The 22,231-nt window shown below is 38.2% G+C and overlaps 1 protein-coding gene across 1 annotated transcript in view; it reads right to left on the bottom strand.

Moving 5' to 3' along the window:
* The window catches only part of Mllt10 (MLLT10 histone lysine methyltransferase DOT1L cofactor), a 160,574-nt gene that overhangs the window by 47,840 nt on the left and 90,503 nt on the right, over positions 1-22,231 (bottom strand). The window contains exons 10-13 of the mRNA XM_036188547.1: positions 11,047-11,308; positions 7,719-8,288; positions 1,068-1,112; positions 255-287 (exon numbers count right to left, since the gene is read on the bottom strand). Of these exons, the coding sequence (XP_036044440.1) occupies positions 255-287; positions 1,068-1,112; positions 7,719-8,288; positions 11,047-11,308 (910 nt within the window). The remainder of the gene's footprint in view (positions 1-254; positions 288-1,067; positions 1,113-7,718; positions 8,289-11,046; positions 11,309-22,231) is intronic.

Raw genomic sequence — 22,231 nt, 5'->3', positions numbered from 1 at the left:
AGGAGACTACTTGCAAACATGGAAGACTTTGAGAAACTTAGAAGAGACAATGGAAGCCAGACTGATGAACTGCAATAACCTACCTGCCCTCCTCCTGTGGGCAGTCGCTGAAGCTTTTACTCAAGTGCCAGACAATTAACTGACTCACCAGAACACTAGAGTTCATAGACCATTCTAACTTTCAATTGAGCTTCTTGACAGAAAGCAACTTTTGTGGTAAATGAACATCCAGAGAAGATTCTAATGAAACTTACCATTGTGTATTGCATTCAGCAACTCTGAGAAAGCTTTTAAGTAAGGAAAAAAGGACGTCAGGTTAAGATCATTCTCAAACACACAAAAGAAATACATAGGCAAAGACTCAATCAGTTCAACAAAATTTCAGTTATTTTTTGGCTGAATTATTAAAACTGAAAGCTTTACTCATATTTCCATAGCATAACTCCCTAAATAGTACATTCCATTTACTCTCACATTGCCTAGTAAACTGAGATAATATGCTAGGTGCACTGTCACAAGGGTGACACTTTCCTTAGTATAATATATTTTTGAGAATTCCTTTTAAAAAGACATCTACATAGTATCTCCATTCATTTACATAGTATTTTGCTAAATGTGAGGATTACAAGGATGTAATATTCAGCCTTAAAGCACAATCAACAGATTATAAAACAAAATCTCATTACATCTTCTAACCCTACGTTTATTTTCACTTTTTAAATTTCAGCGTAAGTTTCAACACTACAGAAGTCCAAACATAAAGCTACCTAATGCTAATATACAAATACTGAAAACATATTAACACTAAAGCTAATGGCACCCAAATACTGAAAATAACATGTCACCAAGGGCAGAGGTCACACTTCTGCAACATAAGTACCATAGTAAAAGACCAATAATAATTAAAGTTTGCAATACTTGGCTATAATACAGATCCTGAACACAAGACAAAGTACACAAAGGCATCTTCTTAAAAACCTAATGCATTTTGGAAAATGGAACTTCGCCTTTAAGGGTGGTGTCATGTACTATAGAGGCCCGGGTCACTGACCAGCTGGACAACTTACTAGTTGTTGGGCAAGCTCCGTCATGCCGGCACTGCATGGAGATTTCTGTGGATAAGGGAAAGGGGAGTTAGCAAACAAACTGCTAGTGACTTGAGGGCAGAAAGCTGGAGGAAATTCATGACAAAGTCCATTTGAGAAGACAAAACAGACCTGCAAGAATAAAAATTATGAGCTGGTATTTGGTATGTTAGGGGTAGGAAAATTAAACCTACTTCTCACAAGTATCAACGGGCTAGTCCAAGAATACACATGTAATATGTACAAAGAATAAGAAAAAGACATAAGGCTTGCAATCAATGTTCACAACAAGTATCTGAGAAGGAATGTTTTTGTTATGCCCAGCTTGACATAAACGCCTGTCCATGGAGTTGTCTTAAGTAATGTGGGAAGACCCAGCTCACTTTGAATAGCACAATTTCCTAGACAAGGAGTCCTGAAATATGTGTGAGGTGCACAAACCAATGAAACACAAGCACCAAGTATTCATCAATTCCCTCTGCTCTGACTGGTGATCCAAAGTTACATCTTAACTTCCCCACAGAGCCAAATCTGTAACCTGGAACTGTAAGGTGAAATAAGCTCCTTTGCTTTTTGTCAGGCATGATATAAAGAACTATTTAGCAAGAATTCTTTAATCACTGATCACTGGGAACTTTTATTTTGGTAGAAAATAAAAGTGAGGGGCAGACCTTCACTCCTGAGTGTCTGCTATTTCAAGAACTTGCCTCTATGACTTTATTACCCCAAAGTGTCTTCCCACAATCTGCTTGTTAGCATTTATCACCACTACACAATTCCAGCACTGAAATAATTCCAATCTGTTTACACATGCTACGTCAGTATTATAGTAATAACTTGAGGCTTCTCATTTTAAAGACACAACATTCTCCAGCAAACAATGCTAAACTATCAACCTTTAAGGTGTGGATGTACCATGCCATGTATATGTGAGGAGGTACAACAATTTTGTGGAGTTCTCTTCACCCACCTTTACTTGAGTGCCAGGATCAAACACAGGTTACCAGGCATGCATGGCAAGTGTCTTTATCTGCTAAATGATCTCACCTATCTTCTTTTTCTTCATAATTCATGTGTGTGTGTGATGTGTATAAGCACGTTTGTGTGTGCTTGGGCACAGGCACACATGTGAAGGTCAGGGAATAACCTTCCTTCATGTTTCAGAGTCTCCAATTTTCCACTACTGTGTATACAACAGGCTATCTGGCCTGAGAATTTCTGGGGATTCCTAATTTTCCTCTCACCCTGCCAAAGGTGAACTGGAATTACAGATGCATGCGTCTTTACTTGGTGTTGTTCCTTATGGTTGTCAAGTAAATAAATACTTGATCCACTTCAGATCTTCTATACAGTATGATAAATCACGAGTCCATATAAGATACAGAAGAAAAGTACAGGTTTTGAATGTTCTAAGTACTAATAATCATTGTTTCAAAAGATCAGGTACCAGAGTAGGAGAGATGGCTCAGTGGTTAAAACAGTTACTGTTCTTACAGAGAGCACCTGAATTCAGATCCAAACACTAACATGGCAGCTCACAACTGTGTGTAACTGCAGTTCCAGGGGCATCTAATGCGCTCTGTGGGCACAGGTATGCATGTGGTATACACTTATACACATACACACATACACATACACACACACACACACACACACACACACACACACACACACACACACCATTGACACATGTAAAATGAAAAGGTTGGGGGGTGGGGCACACGTCTACCTAAGTGCTCATGACCTAAAAGTTTATTTACAGAAAATGAGTCAGAATCTTAGCATTCAGATGGACGTGGTGGCACACATCCCAGCACTCAAGCAGCTAAGACAGGAGGATCTCAAATTCCAAGAGAGCCTCGGCTAAGACAAATAAAATGACAATGCTAACAACAACAATTCTCCTGCCTGGATTGAACCACAGTACCTGCAGAAACTCAAATATAAAACAGTACTGTTATTATAGGCTGAATGAGGCAATGCTTTTCTCTAATCCAGAATGTCCTATTTCTTCACCCTGGCCCTTGGCCTCAATAAGCCCACCCACCCCCAATCTACCCAACCATTATTACCTCCAACTGGTACATAAACACAGGCTTCTTCTGTCTGTTAGGGTTTATCCCTTAAATATGTATTTACTTCCTTTTCTGCAAATAGTTGGGACTACTTTTTCTTCTTACTCCAAAGTATAACTTCATCCCTCTCTAGTCTCTCTTTTCCAACCTGATTAAAAACTTTACAATGAAATGATTGTGTTACAGCCTAACTGCAAGCACTTTAATGGCATATACATTTACACAGGACACTATTCCCCCCATAAAATAAACTCAGTGCTTACTACTGTATTAACTCCACATTTAAAAGGCAATGTTTCATGTTATGTTAAAAGCACTGTGCTGGGCAGCGAAGATCTTGTGACAGGACATGGCAAACAGCCCCTAACCTTACTGAGACCTGGCTGTCCTGGAACTCCTCTGTAGACCAGGCTGGCCCCGAACTCAGAGATTCACCTACCTCTGCCCCCAAGTGCTGGGATTAAAGGTGTTCATCACTACCAAACAGCAATGACTTTTACAGTTAATAAATGAATTCTGAATTTAAAACTTAGCCTGAAGAAAAAAAATTAAAATTAAATTAATTTTTTGTATCAGAAGGATGGTATTATTATTGAAAATTATATTATTTGTTTAAATTTGCTCATGCATTCCACTGCTTAAGAATGACTGACTTTATACAATCTGTTGAATTTTATAACAAAATGTTCTCAAATCAGGAATTCAGTTTTAGCACTTAAAGCTATGGTATCTGTATGTGTTAGTTTCTTGTCCTCGATAATAAGCAATAATATTTAATGTGTCTTAAGAGCCTAACTCAGTATGAAACGCACGCACCGAGCATTCAGCAGCAGTTGTCAATCCCTAACAGTACTGTTAGGAAGGTGTAATCCTAAACGCACACAGCAGTTAGCCAAGCTTCACCAGTAAGAAAGCATTCTGATCTAGTTACAAAACTTTTATTAGAAATGCATAATAAAATGGCCAGGCAGTGGTAGTGCACACCTTTAGTCCCAGTACTTGGGAGGCAGGGGCAGGCAGATCCCTGTGAGTTCCAGGACAGGCTCCAAAGCTACATAGAGAAACCCTGTCTCAAAAACCAAAGAAATGTATAACATTAATTAACTCAGCATTAAGTAAAATGATTTTATTTTATAATTTAAGTTATTTTAACACATCTTTAGTTGTTTTAACACAACATAAAATTTATTTATTTGAAACTATACTATCTTCTAAATGAGAATTCCTTCTAGATAAATATATTTATATAATCGTGAGGAAGAAGAAATATGAATTAAGCTTTTTACTGCAACTAATGTACCACAAATTCTGCTCAATGAAAGGAACTCTACTTTTCATACTAAAATCTCCCTAAATCTGTAACAGATTTAAAAAAAAAAATCATTTGAGAGCTGTAAATTAGTTATTTTTAATTCCATTAATCTAGAGACATTAATCTGTTTCAAAGAAGCATTCAAATGTAACTTTTAAATTCAAACATTTTCCGGCTGTTTCAAAATTACAGGACTCAGGGAAGACCACCACAAAAACAAATTTAAGCTTTATGTTCTAAGATACTCATTTAATTATTATAAGTTTTGCTAAAGATAGTATGAAGCAAATTTTTATGAGTAAATTTAAATTTGTTTTTTGTAGCAAAAGGTTAAGGCTGACTGTTAGGTCCTTTTGGTCTCAAGGGAAAGATAAATAAAAATTTTTATTCAAATGTGCAATATTTTTAAATCTTTTTAATGAACTTTGTTCCCGCTGTCATTTCTTCTTCCCACTTCCTGAAGCAATGGTTCTGAACCAGAGGCAATGTTGGCCTCCTGGGACACGTAACACTGTCTAGAGACATTTTCATATGAGGGAGTGCTACTACAACTAACGGGAAGGGGCTGCAGAGTCCAGCAACACCCTAGAAGACTGAACACAAACAGAACCCCCACATGTCAGCAACACCAAGACTGAGGGCCTGCGTCCACAACCTCCCATCAGTGTGAGCAAAGTAACGATTCTACAGATTCCTCTGAAGTGGGGGCTGTGTGCAAACCACAACAGGTACCAAAGGGGATCTATTAGAAAGAAACACACAAAGAACACCAGACTGGAGGGGGCAACGCTACCCTCAGAACCTCAGTTTCACCAGCTCTGGAACAGGGACATCAACAGCCCTTTACAAAACTACTGCTAACTGAGATCTAAATAACAATGCACTTAGTGAGACCTAATACAACAGATAACACAGTTAATGTTTTCATATAAGATTATGTACATATGCTTCTTTGCTGGAACAGTCAGTGTTTTTTCTGCTTATTGAAGTTAATATATAAACCATTCAAAAATTCTACTTTGTATTTATAAAATATACAATATGAAAACGTATGAACTTTTTTCACCTGTCTTTATTTTATACACCATTTCTTCCTTCTCTCATTATGAGCTAATAAAACTGATATTATCCACAATAGTGTATCTTAGCTGAAATCTCATTTCAACCATCAGAAATCCAAAGCTAGCAGAGGGGTAAAGTTAAGATTTATTGACAGCCATTTATCTCATATTCAAGGGGAAAAAAATAGACAAATGAAACTTGAAACTGTTAAGGGTTGGTGCTAAAGAGATGGTTTGGAGGTTAAATAGCATTTGTTGTTTTTCCAGAGGACCTGGATTCAATTCTCAACAACTATGCCAGACAGCTCATAATAGCCTGTTTAACCTCAACCCCAGGAGATATAGTGCCCTCATCTGTTCTGACCTCCATAGGTGCCCATACATGTGCCATCAAACAAATAGACATAAAGGAAAATAGTAATAAATCTTAATAAATCTTTAAAAAAAAAAAAAAAAAAACACCTGAGGCAGGATAAGGTGGTGCACACCTTTAGTCCCAGCATAGATAGGGCAGAGGCAAGCAAATATCTGTGAATTTCAACATTCTGAGTACTAAAACAGTCAGAGCTACATAGTTAGACCCTGCAAAAGATTCAGGTATAATTTCCAGTACCCACCCAGCAACTTGCAAACATCTATAATTCCAGTTCCAGGGGATCCTACGCATCCCTTTTGGGCTCAGAGAGCACCAGGCACTAACATGCTACCCAGACACACAAACACTCATAACAGAAATCATTAAAATGAATAAAATAAAGTATGCACTTCCAGTATTTTTAAAAATTATTTGAAACACAAATTACAGGTTACATAGAAGTATACCAGTGACATGAGTACTACATATAAATTCATTTGTACTGTCATAAAAATTATGAGAAATGAGGCATGGTGGCACACATTTGTACTCTCAGCACCAAGAAAACACAGACAACTGATTCATGGCCAATTTCAGGCTTGTCTGTGCTAGACAGTCACTTCTAGACAAGACTGGGACAGTATTTCAAAGTTAAAAATAAAAGCAAGTCCCGGGACCATTTTCAAATCTATGCAATCAACTCTAATTCTAGATAAAAATAATGGCAAAAATCACTAAATGCATTTAAAACTAATTTTAAAACAATTCAGATATCATTTGACATGAAAAGCACCTGACAAATTCTAACTTATTTATCACTGATTTAAAGTCCCAGAGTAATTCACATTATTTGTGTGCAATTACAGAGAAAGTGAAAATTAAAAATGAAGTTTAGCAAAAGAGTTCAAAATAAGAAGACACCAAAAGCTAGTGGAGAAGTGTCTCAGGTGTGAACTCTGGTTTAGTGTTAAACATAATCTGCAGGGGAGCAAAAGCACAACTGACTAATAAGCTGTTTCTTTTTCTTTTCCTTTTTTGGTTTTTCGAGACAGGGTTTCTTTGTAGCTTTGGAGCCTGTCCTGGACTAGCTCTGTAGCCCAGGCTGGCCTCGAACTCACAGAGATCCACCCGCTTCTGCCTCCCAAGTGCTGGGCACCACCAAAGCCCAGCAGCTGTTTAATTTTCATTCAACTAAATAACACATAAAATTAATGACAAACATTTCAGCACCAAATACTTTTTCCAGGATTGTAAGATACTTTCCCTATTCTCATTAGGAAATAAAGAAACTAGTGAGATGGCTCAGGAAGTTAAAAAAAAAAAGTTTGCCACCAAGACAGTTGAGCTGAGAGCCACACAGTGGATGGATGGATGGGAGGGAGGGGGGAGGGAGGAAGGGAGGAAGGGAGGGAGGGAGGGAGGGAGGGAGGGAGGGAGGGAGGGAGGGAGGGAGGGAGGGAGGGAGAATCAACTGCTGCAAGCTGTGCTCTGACCTCCATCCACATGCTGTAGCCATACCATCACCTCCTGAAAAAAACTGGCCAGCCATACTAACAGACAACTGCCATTCTAGCACTTGGAAAGCTGATCCATGATCAAAAGTCTGAGGCCAGCCTGGGTTACAGAATGATCCAGGACAATCTAGGCTATTTAAGAAGCCCCTGCCTTCAAAAACTAAAATAAAATAAAAAAAAAAAAAATTAAGAAACGCCATTTTAATTAAATGTAGCCTAGCAATTCAAAGTATACCATAGCAACTGTCCATACCTTTTTGACTAGGGAAAGGAAGGGTAGTGGGGGATGGAGGGAGAACAAGGCACAAATCCCTACCTGAACCCACTGGAGAGGAGCCAACACTAAGACTCTGCAAACTTCCATTCCTGAGCAGTGTAGGAGACTTCTGAAGACTAGAGCTTGTTACACTTCCTGCAGCTGATGCTACAGAGGATGTTGGTGAAGCAGAAGAAACTGAGAGGTGAGACACATTCTCTTGAGTTTTGTTTCCTTTGGGTCGGCCAGGCCCATGTTTACTTTGTTTATTTCCTTTGCGTTTCTTTTCCTTTACAGCTTCTTCTTCTGTACCAGAAGTCTGAGCCCGCTTATATCCTGCTGCAGGGAGGCTGGAACTACCCAAATCTCCAGGTGAATTTTCAAAGCTTTTAGGCTGTGAAATTACAGTTGAGGTCACAGGGTGACCAGCTAAAGAACTAAAACTATTTACTCCCCCTTCCTGGCTTCCCGACTCTCCTTTATGTACATCTTTGGTTGATGATGACTGCTGGGAGTGAGTGTAACTGTCATTGCGTAGATCTGAGTCTGTAAAGCTTAAGAAGTCCTGGGGGGACTGCACTGAACTTCCAGAAGACGATTTTACACTGCCTGGAGTTCCTGAGAAACTGCCTGCAGCAAAACACAAACAGAAAACCCAAAGTGGAAGAGGAAGAAAACTTGGACTCAAAATTCCTTTAAGCATTAAGCAAAATATGATTATCAAAAAGTAAATTATAAAAATTAGGTCATAACTATGTAACAAAGCATCATACAATAAAGGTTACTATTGAAATCAATTTTATCTCTAAATTATCTTTCAAATACTTGTCAAAGGTAGTAAGCACCACACACTCACTCTTGAATTGTACTGTATTACTGAGACACAGGCTATGCCTTATTTAACGTAACTTTTTTTTGGTTTTTAGTTTTTCATGACAGGGTTTCTCTGTACAACAGTCCTGGCTGTCCTAGAACTCACTCTGTAGCCCAGGCTGACCTCAAACTCAGAGCTCCACCTGCCTCTACCTCCCAAGTGCTGGGATTAAAGGCGTGCGCCACAACTGCCCATTAGGAACGGTCTTTTGTTCATAATGGAAAACCAGCCATGAATACTGTCTTACTGACTTTAAAAAAGAAATTATCATGTGGAGAGATTGCTCGGTGGTAAGAGCACTTGTTCCTCTTGCGCAGTACCCAAGTTTGGCTGCCAGCGCCCATATGGTGGCTTACAACCACCTGTAACTCCAGTTCAGGGGATCTTACGCCCCCTTGTGACTTCTTCAGGCACACACATGGTACAGAGACATACACACAGACAAAACATTCAGACACATAAAGTAAATAAATCAAAAATAATGAAAAATCATGCAGGAAGAGGTAGCTCTTCTATGCCTTTTTTCCAAGTGCTTATTCTCTCCTCACTCTAGTCAAAAACCACTTAGCAACCCCTATCATTATGCGGTTAAGAACCTCAAAAGTCACTGTTTGCCTGGTAAGAAAACTGCCCTAGGAGAAAAGTTTCCCTTATCCCTACTTCACAAAACTCCTGGTTTGCAAATGAGATAAGCAACTGAACAGACTCAGCTCTGACCTCTACTGTTTCCTAAACTACATCATAGGGTTCGCACAGCACACAGGATACCCTGCTCTCAACACCCCCACGTAATAGTTAAAAAAAGAGATCAAATACTTTTAACTATTTGGTATATTTAAATTTTCTAAAATTCACAGGGTACAGTTAATTAAAAAACAAAAAAGAACAACAACAACAAAAAAAAAAAAACAAGGCCATCTTAAGTACCTTATCTTCCTATTTCAACATTTTATTGATTACCTCAGTTACATAATTATAACATATTTTCTATCTTCAATATTACATAGTTCCAAAAGTATAGGAGCTACCTCTTGAAAATGGATTAGCACTTCATACAAATACAAATTTAAGAATAAAGCAGGCCTGGTGAGCCACACCTATAACTCCTGCTTGGAAGACTGAAGTAGGAAGACCAGAACCACACAGGCTATCAAAGGCCAGGCTGGGCTACATCCCAAAAACTCAGACTTAAATAAAAAATTTAAAAAGATGAATTGACTTCTACTAATACAACATTCATTCAAAATGTGAATGAAGTTACATTTAAGGTTAATTAAGGTTTGGCTAATTTTCAAAGTGATATAAAAATAAGAGTGTAGGGCTGGAGAGATGGCTCAATGGTTAAAAAGACTGACTGCTCTTCCAGAGGACCAGGGTTCAACTCCCAGCACCCACATGGCAGCTCACAACTGTAACTCCAGTTCCAGGGGACCCAATACCTATGGCAAAACACTAATGCACAAAAAAATAAAGATGAATAATTAAAAAATAAATAAAAAGTAACTGTAATTTTTATTTAAATAAAAGTGACTTTGGCATTTTGTTTTATCTATTCTTACTGAACTTTTTGTTCAAAAAGGACCATATGCACACACATATACTATAAATCTGTAGCTCCAAATTATTACTAGTATGAGATATATGAGTATGTTTTTTAACGAAAAGTCAAAAGATTAGCAATCTACTATTTGCATATTACTGCAAGATTCTGGACTGAAGTGGAACCAATGCTTCAACAAAGGTAAGCAGCAGTCTTCACTCATCACTTCTGGGACAACAGAAACAAGTCAACAGCTACTTAACTGTTGTGTTTTTCAATGAGCTGTGTTCACATTTAAAACTACATAGAAAGCAATCACGTAAGTATGCACATTTTAATTTAGCAGTGTTCCTATTTTCCATAAACTGGGTTGTCATAAAACTACACATGCCCCGTTAATATTGAATTTCAGTCTAACACCAAACAGTATTTGGGAAACACACTAAAATACTACTTGCAGTTTATGTGAAATTCAAACATTCAGGGAATTCTGTTAAAATAGCAGCCTGAGCACAGAACATAAGCTGTTAAGTAAAAGTTTACTTTTAACTTCAAGCTTTGTAATAAATGCACTGCTTATAATATCACTAAGACCTACTTAGATTCCATAAAACTTGCTTAGTTCTCATTTATCTACTAAAACATAAAATGTTATTAGGAAAAGTAAATAAAAACAGATTATAGAAAGACACTTATCTTTGAAATCAAACTACATCTGTTTTTCTCCCCAATCTTAATTTCTACAGTCATTTAAACATTAACATTACTGCTTGAAAAACATAAATGATTAGATATAAAAGAGCAAAAGTTCCAGAAACATTTTAGAATGAAACACTACTTTTAGAAGTAATCCTACACTACCAACTTTACATAATCTAAAATAATCCGTTTTAAGTTAAAAAAATGAATTCTTTTATAAAACATTAACAACTATTGACTACTATCAAATTAAGTATTTTAACTAAAAATAATACCTTGTGGAAAGGGGCTAGATGCTGACACAGTTGTTCCTGGATTTCTTCCTCCGCCACCACCAGGCTTCCTTCCCCTTTGACCTGAGCTGTGAGCTGAAGATTTCTTCCCTTTTCCTTCTGACCCTCTAGCCTCTGAAGCATCTTTTCCACTAGAGGTATGTGCAGAGACTTCCTGGAAATTTGCATTTGTAAATCTTGCTGCAGTGTCTTCCAAGCGCTTCAGTGATCCAGATAGAGAGTTGTTGCTAGTGCTTGTATAAGTCTAACATTTTGATTTAAAAAAAGAAAGAAAGAAAGCAAAAGGAAAAAGAACTGATTAAATTTGGCTAAAAAAAAAACAAAAACAAAAACAAAACAAAACAAAACAAAAAACAGTGTGAATAAGCACTTAACTCACGCAAACATTTCCACTCTAAGAAAGTCAGCCAGTCTACCAAAGAAACTCAAACACAAACAATGAGCATCAAATCTACATTCCCTTTTTGCTGCTGTTTTACCATCTTCGGGATCGACCCCAGGACCTTTCAACTGTCCCAGGACCTTTCAACTGTCCCAGGACCTTTCAACTGTTCGGCGTCGTCCAGCACTGGCTTCCCATGTCCCACCCTATCACTACTTTAACAAATTGTCTATGCTTGATGAAATGACTGACTGGAGGTCAGACTACAGCAAACAACAACTGATCTTATTAACACACTCTAAAAAATACACGAAAATACCAAAGGTCTTCATTTCTCAAGCATTATTTTCACCAAGAACAAAGTATTGCTTAGCCATAAAATTACAAGCTTTAGTGTTCAAAACAACAGTCAACAATTAAAGAGAACAAAAGTACATTATTAATCCATTAGAGAACTACACTCATTAGACTACAAGGCTCCCTCCTAGGATGTAGCAAGAATATACTTCAAGAGCCTGAGAAAAGCTCATATTCAAAGAGAAAAGCTCCAGTCTTTGAAACAAATCATTTCTCTGCAATTTTGAAGGAAAGTTATACGATGTACATATGACTAGAAAAAAATAAAATAAAGATTGCTTAGACAACTAGTTTCTGGGTTTGGTAATCAGCTTAAATACAATATATGGCCAAATAATGGCAAATTAAGTGAGTGTGGATGTATATTAAACCAGATGTACACTAATTAACATGATTCATGGCATCCCTTAGGAGCAAGAAACTTTTTATGTCACTATTACATTCTGAGGCATTTAAAGTCACTCACTACTTTGAATATAACTAGTAATCAATTTTGAATAAATCTTTCTGATAAACCAGATATCAAATTTAATTTGAAAATGAAAATATTTGAAGATACACAAGTATTAATTTCTATGTAGCATTTAGGATGAGAATAAACTTGAAATTGAAAAATAGTAAAAATCAATTTTCAAAAGGACTAAGAGAAATGTTTTGGGGTTTTTTTTTGGTTTTTGTTGTTTTTGTTTTTTGGGTTTTTTTTTTGGGGGGGGGTTTCGAGACAGGGTTTCTCTGTGTAGCTTTGAGCCTTTCCTGGACCTCACTTGGTAGCCCAGGCTGGCCTTGAACTCACAGAGATTTGCCTGGCTCTGCCTCCCGAGTGCTGGGATTAAAGGCGTGTGCCACCACCGCCCAGCCCGAGAAATGTTTTTTAAAAAATCAAAACTTTTGTGTGGACTAAAGGGTCAACTGTATAACTCACCACTGGGCCACCACAGCTTCCACGACAAGATTCTTCGTCTTTTGTTTCTGTTTTTGTTTTTATTTTTATTTTGGTTCTTTATTTCGTTTTGGCTTTGGTTCTTCTTTTAAAATTGGTTTTGTTTTGGGGGGAGACTGCAAGGGCAGTGGGCATGTTCAAGTGAACAAGGAAATAAGTAGGATTGGAACACATGATGTGAAATCCACAAAGAATCAATAAAAGTAAAAAAGAAAGAAAAAAGTCAAATCTTCCCTGCTACACTTCTGCTAACATCCTCAAACCTTATCATCTTATAATATTTTCAACAGTAAGTCCAGTATTATCTCATAAAAGCAAAACAGTCAATGTTCTAACCAACTACAATCCACAAACTAGATCAAAGAAAGCCCTCAAAGTCTGACAGGAAAAAACAAAAACAATAACAAAACCTTTTAATGAACTAACCACATTAAACTGATGAATCTTCATGGCTTACTTTAAAAAAACGTGACCCTCTTCCATGCTGGGCAGTCATTTTGGAAACTACCCCACCTCACTTTTCAATACTTAGTGATTCTGAGGTTCTTCACTCCTCACATAATCCTTGTATGACCCTGTGAAGCTTAAAAGTCATCTAGGAAACAGTTGTGCTCTTCACTCATATGCCTGTTCAAGCATTACATAAAGGATGAAGAGGAACTGTACTCTACGTGGAAATGTAGTACTTATTTCCACAGACAATTTAAAAACTGCTGGTCAATTTCCCCATTTATTTATTTAAGAGAATATCCTTGTTTTTACTATAAAGTCTAAGCCTTTCCACAGAGGGGGGAGAGGGCAATTAGAGAACAATGAGTAAACAAAATCTGGTGACCCCCCCAAAAAAAATTGAATAAAGTAACTGATATTTTGCTTTAAATTTTTTCTATACTTTTGGAAAAAAAATATTAGCTGATGACCTTACTTTTAAAATACTATACATAATGAACTGCCCCTACCTCAAAAGCTACCCAGGTTTCATTCAAAGGGACCTTGACCTAACCCCCATATTTTAAGGGTATCTCAAGTGTGTGTTCAATCATGTGCTGCTGAGGCAATACCTCCCTCTGAGAATGACCCCAGGATATTAAACTATCTGCTTTCTGTGCCAAAGTGACAGAAAGCTGGCTACTGTACACGTGACTGGAGGCAATACAGTCTGTTTTGTTTTTAAGTGTATACAAGTGCTTTGCCTGTATGTGGTACACCAAGTGCATGCTTGAGTTCAAAGAAAGGGTCAGATACCCCTGGAAATGGTTCTGGGCCACCATGTAGGTGCTGAGAACTAACCCAGGTCCACGATGTAGGTGCTGAGAACTGACCCAGGGCCACCATATGGGTGCTGAGAACTGATTTATAGGCAATTTAATGAGTAATTAATAATATGCATCCAGCTACAGTCACTAGGCTGCGATAAGATAGAACACTAATATACCTAGTAAGTTGCTGTAACTAGGTACAAAAAACTATTTCTTACTTCAAACAAAAGTCTTAAATTTATAATGAAAGAATGACTGTACTAGGGAATAAAAAGTTACAGTTATGGCTTTATTTAAAACCTATATTTCAGGCTGTAGAGATGGCTCGGAGGTTAAGAGCATTGCTAGCAGAAAAGCTACAAAGTAGGAATGGATTCGTATATGTTATGTAACTATTTCCGGCAAAGTGCCTTTTTGTGCTATTGTTTTTATACATATGGCCTTCGCCAACCTGTCCATGTTTCTGGCCTGTACACCCTTGTGTCTATTTCTGTGCAGACTATGTATATACCTGCCTATGCCCACCTGTGTTCAGTCCAGAGTCACCTGTCAAGAGTCTCACCTCCTGAAATTATGTTGTTGGTTTTTTTTTTTTTTGGTCACCTAAATTGAATTTATTTATATTTTTCAGAAAACAGAATTCTTCAGTGCCCTCTGGTAAGTGCACAGTCATACCAATAAACTGTTTTACAGCATTTTTGTACAATGTCAAGTAGTATGTCCAATTGTAAGACAACTCCTGTTTCTATATTTCCTAGGACTTTTAAAGAAAATCAAAGAAATTTCTTATTTTTTATTAAGAGATTTTTCTATTTGTTTTACATATCAATCACAGATTCCCCTGTGCTCCCTCCTCCCAGGCCCCAGCATTTCCCCCCCCTAAAACACCCCCCCCCAATTCCCATCTCCTCCAAGGCAAGGTCTCCCTTGAGGAGTCAGCAGAGCCTGGTACATTCAGTTGAGGCAGGTCCAAGCCCCTCTTCCCTGCACCAAGGCTGAGCAAAGTTTCTCAGCATAGGTACTAGGCTCCAAAAAACTGGCTCATGAACTAAGGACACCACAGGAATAGGAAGAGTGCTAGAGAGGTCCCCAGGAATCCACAAAGATACCTCCACTATAGACTACTGGCAAAGGTCAAGAGGGTGCCTGAGCTGACCTACTCCAGTGATCAGATGGCCAAACACACCCTGTCATGATAGAACCCTCATCCAGTGATCACAGATAATTTAGGAGAAAAGTGCTTCACTGGAAAAAAATAAAAAAAAATGTAGAGTACATAGAACATCTGTTCTATTTTTGTTTGTTGCTTGTTCAATGTCATTGATTTCCTGGGAGGAGGGAGTGTGCTGCAGTGCACATGCATGTTTAGAGGTAAATCTGTCAGAGCTACTTTTTTCCTTCCACCATGGGGAGCCTGGGCATCAACTCAGGTTGCCAGGCTTGGCAGCAATCCCAGAAGCAGTCCAAAGCATTCTGTTTTCAACCAGGCCTATCATTAGGAGGAACTAGCTAACCTATAGCCTAATGTGCTGGAGTTTTATCAGTGCTGGGTACACCCATTGCCCCCCTCAAGGGAGGTGGAGAGATGGTTAAAACTGAGAAACATTTGTGAAATTCAGTTCCGGGTCAGAGAAACACTTAAGGGCTAAGACTTAATACAAATACAGAAAACTTTCTCTACCCATAAGTCACACTAGTATATTACTGGAGGTTTATCTATCTACTTTGGTTCCTTTTACTGGGACACTGTATTTACTGCAACAAGTAAAAAGTATTAAAAGATTTTTTTAAAATCCTTTAAAAAAAAAAAGAACCAAAAGAACATAAAAAATAGCATCAGATACAACAAGAATATCAAAATTATTGGGCCAGTAATTAACAGTATGTGTATGTGTTTGATATATTTAATAAAAGGTATGGTAACCCATACCTGATTTCAGCATTCTGGAGACTGATGCAAGAGTATCAGTAACTGGATGGTCCAGCCTCCAGTCAGAACCAGGGTATGCAAAAAAAAAAAAAAAAAAAAAAAAAAAAAAAAAAAAAAAATCCACAAATTCCTCGAGGGCTAGACTTTTTCTCTCTTAGGGGAAAATAAGGAAATACACACTTTCTGATGGCAACTTTCTCTTTTAATTCATCTTGAAAAAGTTCCTCTCTGAAAATCTCTCTTGCTCTCTCTCCTGCCTACCTACTCATCTTCTCTCATCTCCCTCGGCACATCCCTACACACACTCACACTCTCTCTCCTCCCGTTCTCTGCCACAGACAATCTCTAGACAATTATATGTTACATTTTAAGGGTCTGACCCATTCTCATAACACATGATAAGTCAGTTTCTCTCAGGCTAGGAAGGTTTTGCTGACCAGCCAGTGAGTAATGCTTGGCCCTACCCATAGCTCTGAGTTGGTCAGGTTTCCCAGACAGAAAACGACACTGAAATTCAGGACTTAACAATAACAGTTAGTTGGCTTAACTCTGAGTCGGGTAACATAAATCGAAATATGTGCAAAAATCAATTACTGAAGAGGTTTATGTCCACCAAAGTGGCTTCAAGTCTGACCTTGAGTCAGCAAAAAAGCACCTGGGAACTTGTTCTTGTGTACCTGTCTCCAGAGGCAGCCAGTCTTTTGAATTTGTTCTGAAGTCTAGCAAAATGTGTAAAGGGCTGTCTTTGTGACTGAGAATACTGTTAATTTCCTGTGTCAGTTATGAAAAATATTCTAGTATTATTTCTAGTCATCAGAATTATATACAGCTTAAACAGAAATCATCTTTCTGACCATCCACAGCTATATGTGTGCCCAGAATATGGAATATTTTCTTGAGGAAAACACACAAGCAGTGGGGAGACTATCCATGGCTGTCGTTAGGTAAGAAATGCAGTGACACGAGAGAACTTAAGACAGGAACAGCTGGTCAGTGACCCCACAGCCTTGCCAGGTGGGGATCCCATCAGAGAGTTATTTACTTGTTAAATACTAGTGGTCACCTCCTATATACTCCCATGACCCTAGGCACATGAGAATAGTGAACTGGAGTCCACCTAGAGCTGCACAGCAGATACTGTCTCAACAGTGCCTCCTTTCCCACCAAAAAAAAGAAAGAAAGAAAGAAAGAGAGAGAGAGAGAGAGAGAGAGAGGGAGGGAGGGAGGGAGGGAGGGAGGGAGGGAGGGAGGGAGGGAGGGAGGGAGGGAGGGAGGGAGGGAAGGGGTCAAGGGGACAGAATACACACACATTTAAAAAAAAAGTTGTAAAGATAGAGAGATGAAAAAACAAAATCAACAAATAGAAACCAGTAACAATTATGGCCCCTACTAACCCATGTATATAAATTATAAGTATCCTAAACATGATTTAATCATAGAAGGATTGTCAGAGGAGATCAAAATTCAAAGACCAGTTACATGTGGGGCCTACAAGAAACCTACTTTCCATGGTTACTCTCAACTGTCAAATTGATGAGATCTACAATCACCTGGCATATTCGAGGGAGGTTATCTTGGTCAGAATAATTGGGGTAGGAAGGCTTCATAATTGCAGGCAGCCACACTCCTTAGTCTAGGATCCATTTCCCTCTGTGTGTTTACTACAGGTACCATGTGACAAGCTTCTGCCTCAGGCTCCTACAACTGCAGGATGTACAGTACCCTGGAACTATGAACCAGAATAAGCTATTTTTCTTGAGTTACCATTGTCAATGTAGTTATCAAAAAAGAAAAGTAACTAAAAGCCTGGAGATGGTGGCCCACACTTTTAATCCCAGCACTTGGGAGGCAGAGGCAGGCAGATCTCTGTGAGTTCAAGGATAGCCTGGTCTACAGAGTGAGTTCCAGGACAGCCAGGGCTGTTTCACAGAGAAACCCTGAAGAGGGGGAGTGGGGAGGAGGAAAGAAAAGAAAGGAAGGAAGGAAGAAAAGGAAGGAAGGAAGAAAAGTAACTATGACATCAAGTACAGACACACATGGTTTAACGACATGGATGAATAAAGGCATGCCAACACTAAACCCAAATACAGCAGTAGTTAATATTAAGAATGAAAAGAACAAGCCAGGCAGTTGTGGCTCAGACCTTTAATACCAGCACTTGGGAGGCAAGAGGCTCTCTCTGAGTTCAAGGCCAGCCTAGTCTACAAAGCAAATTCCAGGACAGCCAGGGCTACACAGTTAAGCCTTGTCTTGGATGGATGGATGGATGGATGGATGGATGGATGGATGGATGGATGGATGGATGGGTGGGTGGGTGGGTGGGTGGGTGGATGGATGGACGGACAGAAAAACAAGTCATATAACCTGTTCACATTAATAAGCTTAAGAAAAATCACCTAATACTTGAAAAAAATTCACTCACAATTTAAAAAAAAAAAGAAAAAGCTCTTAAACTAGAAAGAGGAAAATTTCTCAATTTGATAGAGCTGTGAGGATTCTGATTAAACAACTTGCAACCAGAATAGAAAGTCTCACAAAACAATGGAAAGGGTCAAGTAGTAGTTGAGAACTGAATGGGCATTTTACTATCAAAACAAACTGGCAAATTCTGAGCAGAAAAAAGCAATGAACATAATTAGGACTTACTTACAATAAAAGTCAGAGACTAGGACTTCACTCAGTTGAGTGCCTGACTAACCATGATCCAGGGATGGTACAACCTATCTCTAAACCAGCACTCACTCTAGAGACGGAAGCAGAAGGATCAAAAGTTCAAGGTCATCCTCAGTGCAAGGCCAGACTTGCCTAAATTGATACTCAAAAAAAAATTATATTAAAAAAAAAAAAAGCAGACTAGGGTAGAAGATACAATTTAGTGGTAGAGTACTGCTTAGCATTTGTAAGATCCAACGGTTTAACCCCAATACAATTTTATATAAATATATATAAAATGCAAACCAAAACCACAATGAAATAACACTATATGGTCACTAGAATAGTTAAAATTAGTAATGTTAACCATACAGTAACCATATTGCAGAGAATATAGAAAAATTACAAATTCTCATACATTGCTGATGGAAATGTTAAAATGGTACAAACACTTTGCAAATAGTTTGGCAGTGCCTAAAAAATTAATATATACACTTACCATAGTGAGTCACCAAACAACTACACACTAAACAACCCAATCTTCCTCCCACTCCTTGGAATTCATAGAGAAATTAAAGCAGGTATCTATGTAAAACTTGTAATATGCTCACAGCAGCTTTACTTGGAATAGCCCACAACCAGAAACTGAGACAGATATTACCAACTACTGAATCAGTAAGCAAGCTGTTATATACATACAACAGGGAAGCAGACAACTACACAAATGACTCAACTGTTGACACACATCACATGGTTCAAATTTTATGCTGAATGAACTAATCCAAGCCAAGAAAAACAGTGTCATGCTGTATGTTTCTCCTATTAAACTTCCTAAAGGATTCAAGCTAATTTAAAATTTCAAAAAGCAGATTGGAGACCCAGGAAATGGTGGTACACACCTTTAATCTCAGCTCTTGGGAGGCAGAGGCAGGCAGATCTCTATGAGTTCGAGACAGCCTGGTAAAGAAAGTTCCAGAACAGCCAGGAACTGGCTATTTCTCTATTTCACAAAGAAACCCTGTCTCAAAAAGAAAGGGGAAAAACAAAAGTAGATTGGGAGTTACCTGAGCAGGGGTGGGAAGACACAGAAGATAAGGATAAAAGACATTACAAAGAAATTTTGCCTAGAACTGTGGTAGTAGTTTTATTAATACATGCACATGAAAATTGATCAAACGTGCCACTTTTTCGGTGTGGCTGCACACATCTTTAACCCTAGCACTCGGGAAGCAGAGGCAGGTGGCATGCTGTGCATTTCCAGTCAAGGAAGGCTAATACACTGAGACCTGCTTCCTCCTTAGCATCATCTTTTTAATTTTAATATTATTTTACTTTAAATATGTGTAATTTATTATATAATGATTATAACTAAACAGAGAAACAAAAAACCCAATGTATCTGATATATTGAACTTTATGGTAAGATTAAAATTTCTATTTCTCCAAATTAAGATTAGTTTAAAAAGTAGCCAGGTGTTGGTGGTACATGCCTTTAATCCCAGCACTGGGGGAGAGGCAGGCAGATCTCTGAGGTAGAGAGGCCAGCTTGATCTACAGAACATTGAGGGCTACACGGAGAAACCTGGTCTCAAAACAAACAAACAAAAAACAAAAAAAGAAAGAAAAAGGAAAAAGGTAATTTTCAAATATAGTACAGGGAAAGAGCACAAAGAAAATGGCTTTTATAAATTTATACTTTGACTTCATTGTAACAAAAGCTCATAAAATTTCTTACAATATTAATCATTAAAATTTTAAAGTATAAAAATTACACATAGGAAAGGAATTCATTTTACAAAAATACTTTTGTTCTACATTCAAAAAGTCTTGACAGGTAGTGGTGGCACACTTGGTAGGCAGAAGCAGGAGGATCTCTGTGAATTAGAGGCTAGCCTGATCTACAGTGAGTTCCAGGACAGCCAGGGCTCCACAGAGAAACCTAGCTTGGAAGGGGGGGGGGGGTCTTAAAGGGCTGGGGCTGTAGCTCGGTTAAAAACCATTTGCCGGGGGCTGGAGAGATGGCTCAGAGGTTAAGAGCACTGACTGCTCTTCCAGAGGTCCTGAGTTCAATTCCCAGCAACCACATGGTGGCTCACAACCATCTGTAATGAGAGTATACATAATGAATAAATAAATCTTTAAAAAAAAAAAAAAAAAAAAAAACCATTTGCCTAGCATGAGTGAAGCCTAGTATTCTAACTTTACAATACAAAAATGAAAGGAAGAAGGGAACTTGGAAGGAGGGCAATCTTCTTAATTCCCTCCTATAAATATCCCAAGAAGGAAATCTGGCTAACTAGAGAGAAACTTTTGGGGTGTGGAGACCCTCTGCAAGCTTGTGAGCACATGCACAGACACACACACAATTTTAAGTTACGGGATGGGGCTACAAAACTAAAACCTAAGTTATTTGCAATAATGGCAGAAAGAACTACCATGTCTTCTATTAATTATAAAAAGTAACGAATCTATTAAGATTACTTTTTTTTTTTTGGGTCAGGCGCAATTTGTCACGAATTTAAAAACAGAAATAAACTGATGCTTGCAAGCATCTAGGAACTTTTTAGAAAAACACTGACACAGAAACTAAATCTCCAGAGACCAAGAGCCAAGGCTTTTTCTCCTTTCATATTCCTTGGCAACGTCTTGTTCTTCCATGAAAAGAAGACAATCTGGTTCAGAATGTACAAAAAGACTGCAAATTAATTAAAAGCAGAGGACGTGGTATAGGTGAAGTTAGGAAATTTCAAATGTGATGTTACTGGCTCTGGGATGAAGAGCCTGGCTGGGGAGAAGCATTAGGAGAGAAAAGTAGGCTGCTGGACGAAGGGGCTGACATGGAAATGGGACCCTCAAGTCTATAACCAAAAAGAACTCAACTTTGAAGAACTTGAATGAGTTTAGAAGATTCTTTCCACTAAGAACCCAGGCGATCCAACACCTTGATTTTATTCTTTACCTGTGATAAATAAACCAGTAGAATGTATCCAGACTATCTTGCAAACAGAACCAGAGACACGATGAATTTTTATTTTATTTTAAACCGGTGAACTATAGTAACAATCTGATACCAAAACCTACAAACATGAGGATTAACTTACCTTTTAGAAAGTCACAAGGGGTCATGTTTGAATGCATTCTCAAGTTTTAGTGCCACCTTCAATGGGTTATTTTAATGACCTCTTTACAACATGCTCCCTACATGCTATTCCTCCCACCACCACCCCTTCAGCAAAGCAACCAAAAGTTCTTATAAACTCTAAGAGTTTACACTGGCCATCTAGCTAGCCCTTTGTGATGAGGTGTTTCCACTGGCCTCAACTCTAACACCTCTTCACTTGCCACTCTGTCCCAACCACATGTTGTTTTCAAATTCATCATATGATAATCTTAATAATACCTAACATAGTCTGGAGAAATGGCTCAGGGGTTAAGAGCACTGACTTATCTCCCAGAGGACCCGGGTTTAATTCCCAGCACCCACATGGCAGGTCACAACTGTAACTCCAGTTCCAGGGGACCCAACACCCATGGCAAAACACTGATATGCATAAAATAAAAGTAAATAAATTAAAAAAAAATACCTAACACTATGAACCAGATGTGCTTTTAATAATATTTAAATAATAATAATATTCAATATTTTAT

Source organism: Onychomys torridus, chromosome 5 (assembly GCF_903995425.1).
Source record: "Onychomys torridus chromosome 5, mOncTor1.1, whole genome shotgun sequence".
In the NCBI taxonomy this organism is placed as follows: domain Eukaryota; kingdom Metazoa; phylum Chordata; class Mammalia; order Rodentia; family Cricetidae; genus Onychomys; species Onychomys torridus.
Note: the sequence above shows the minus strand (reverse complement) of the source record. Positions and strands in the feature narration are given on the sequence as shown.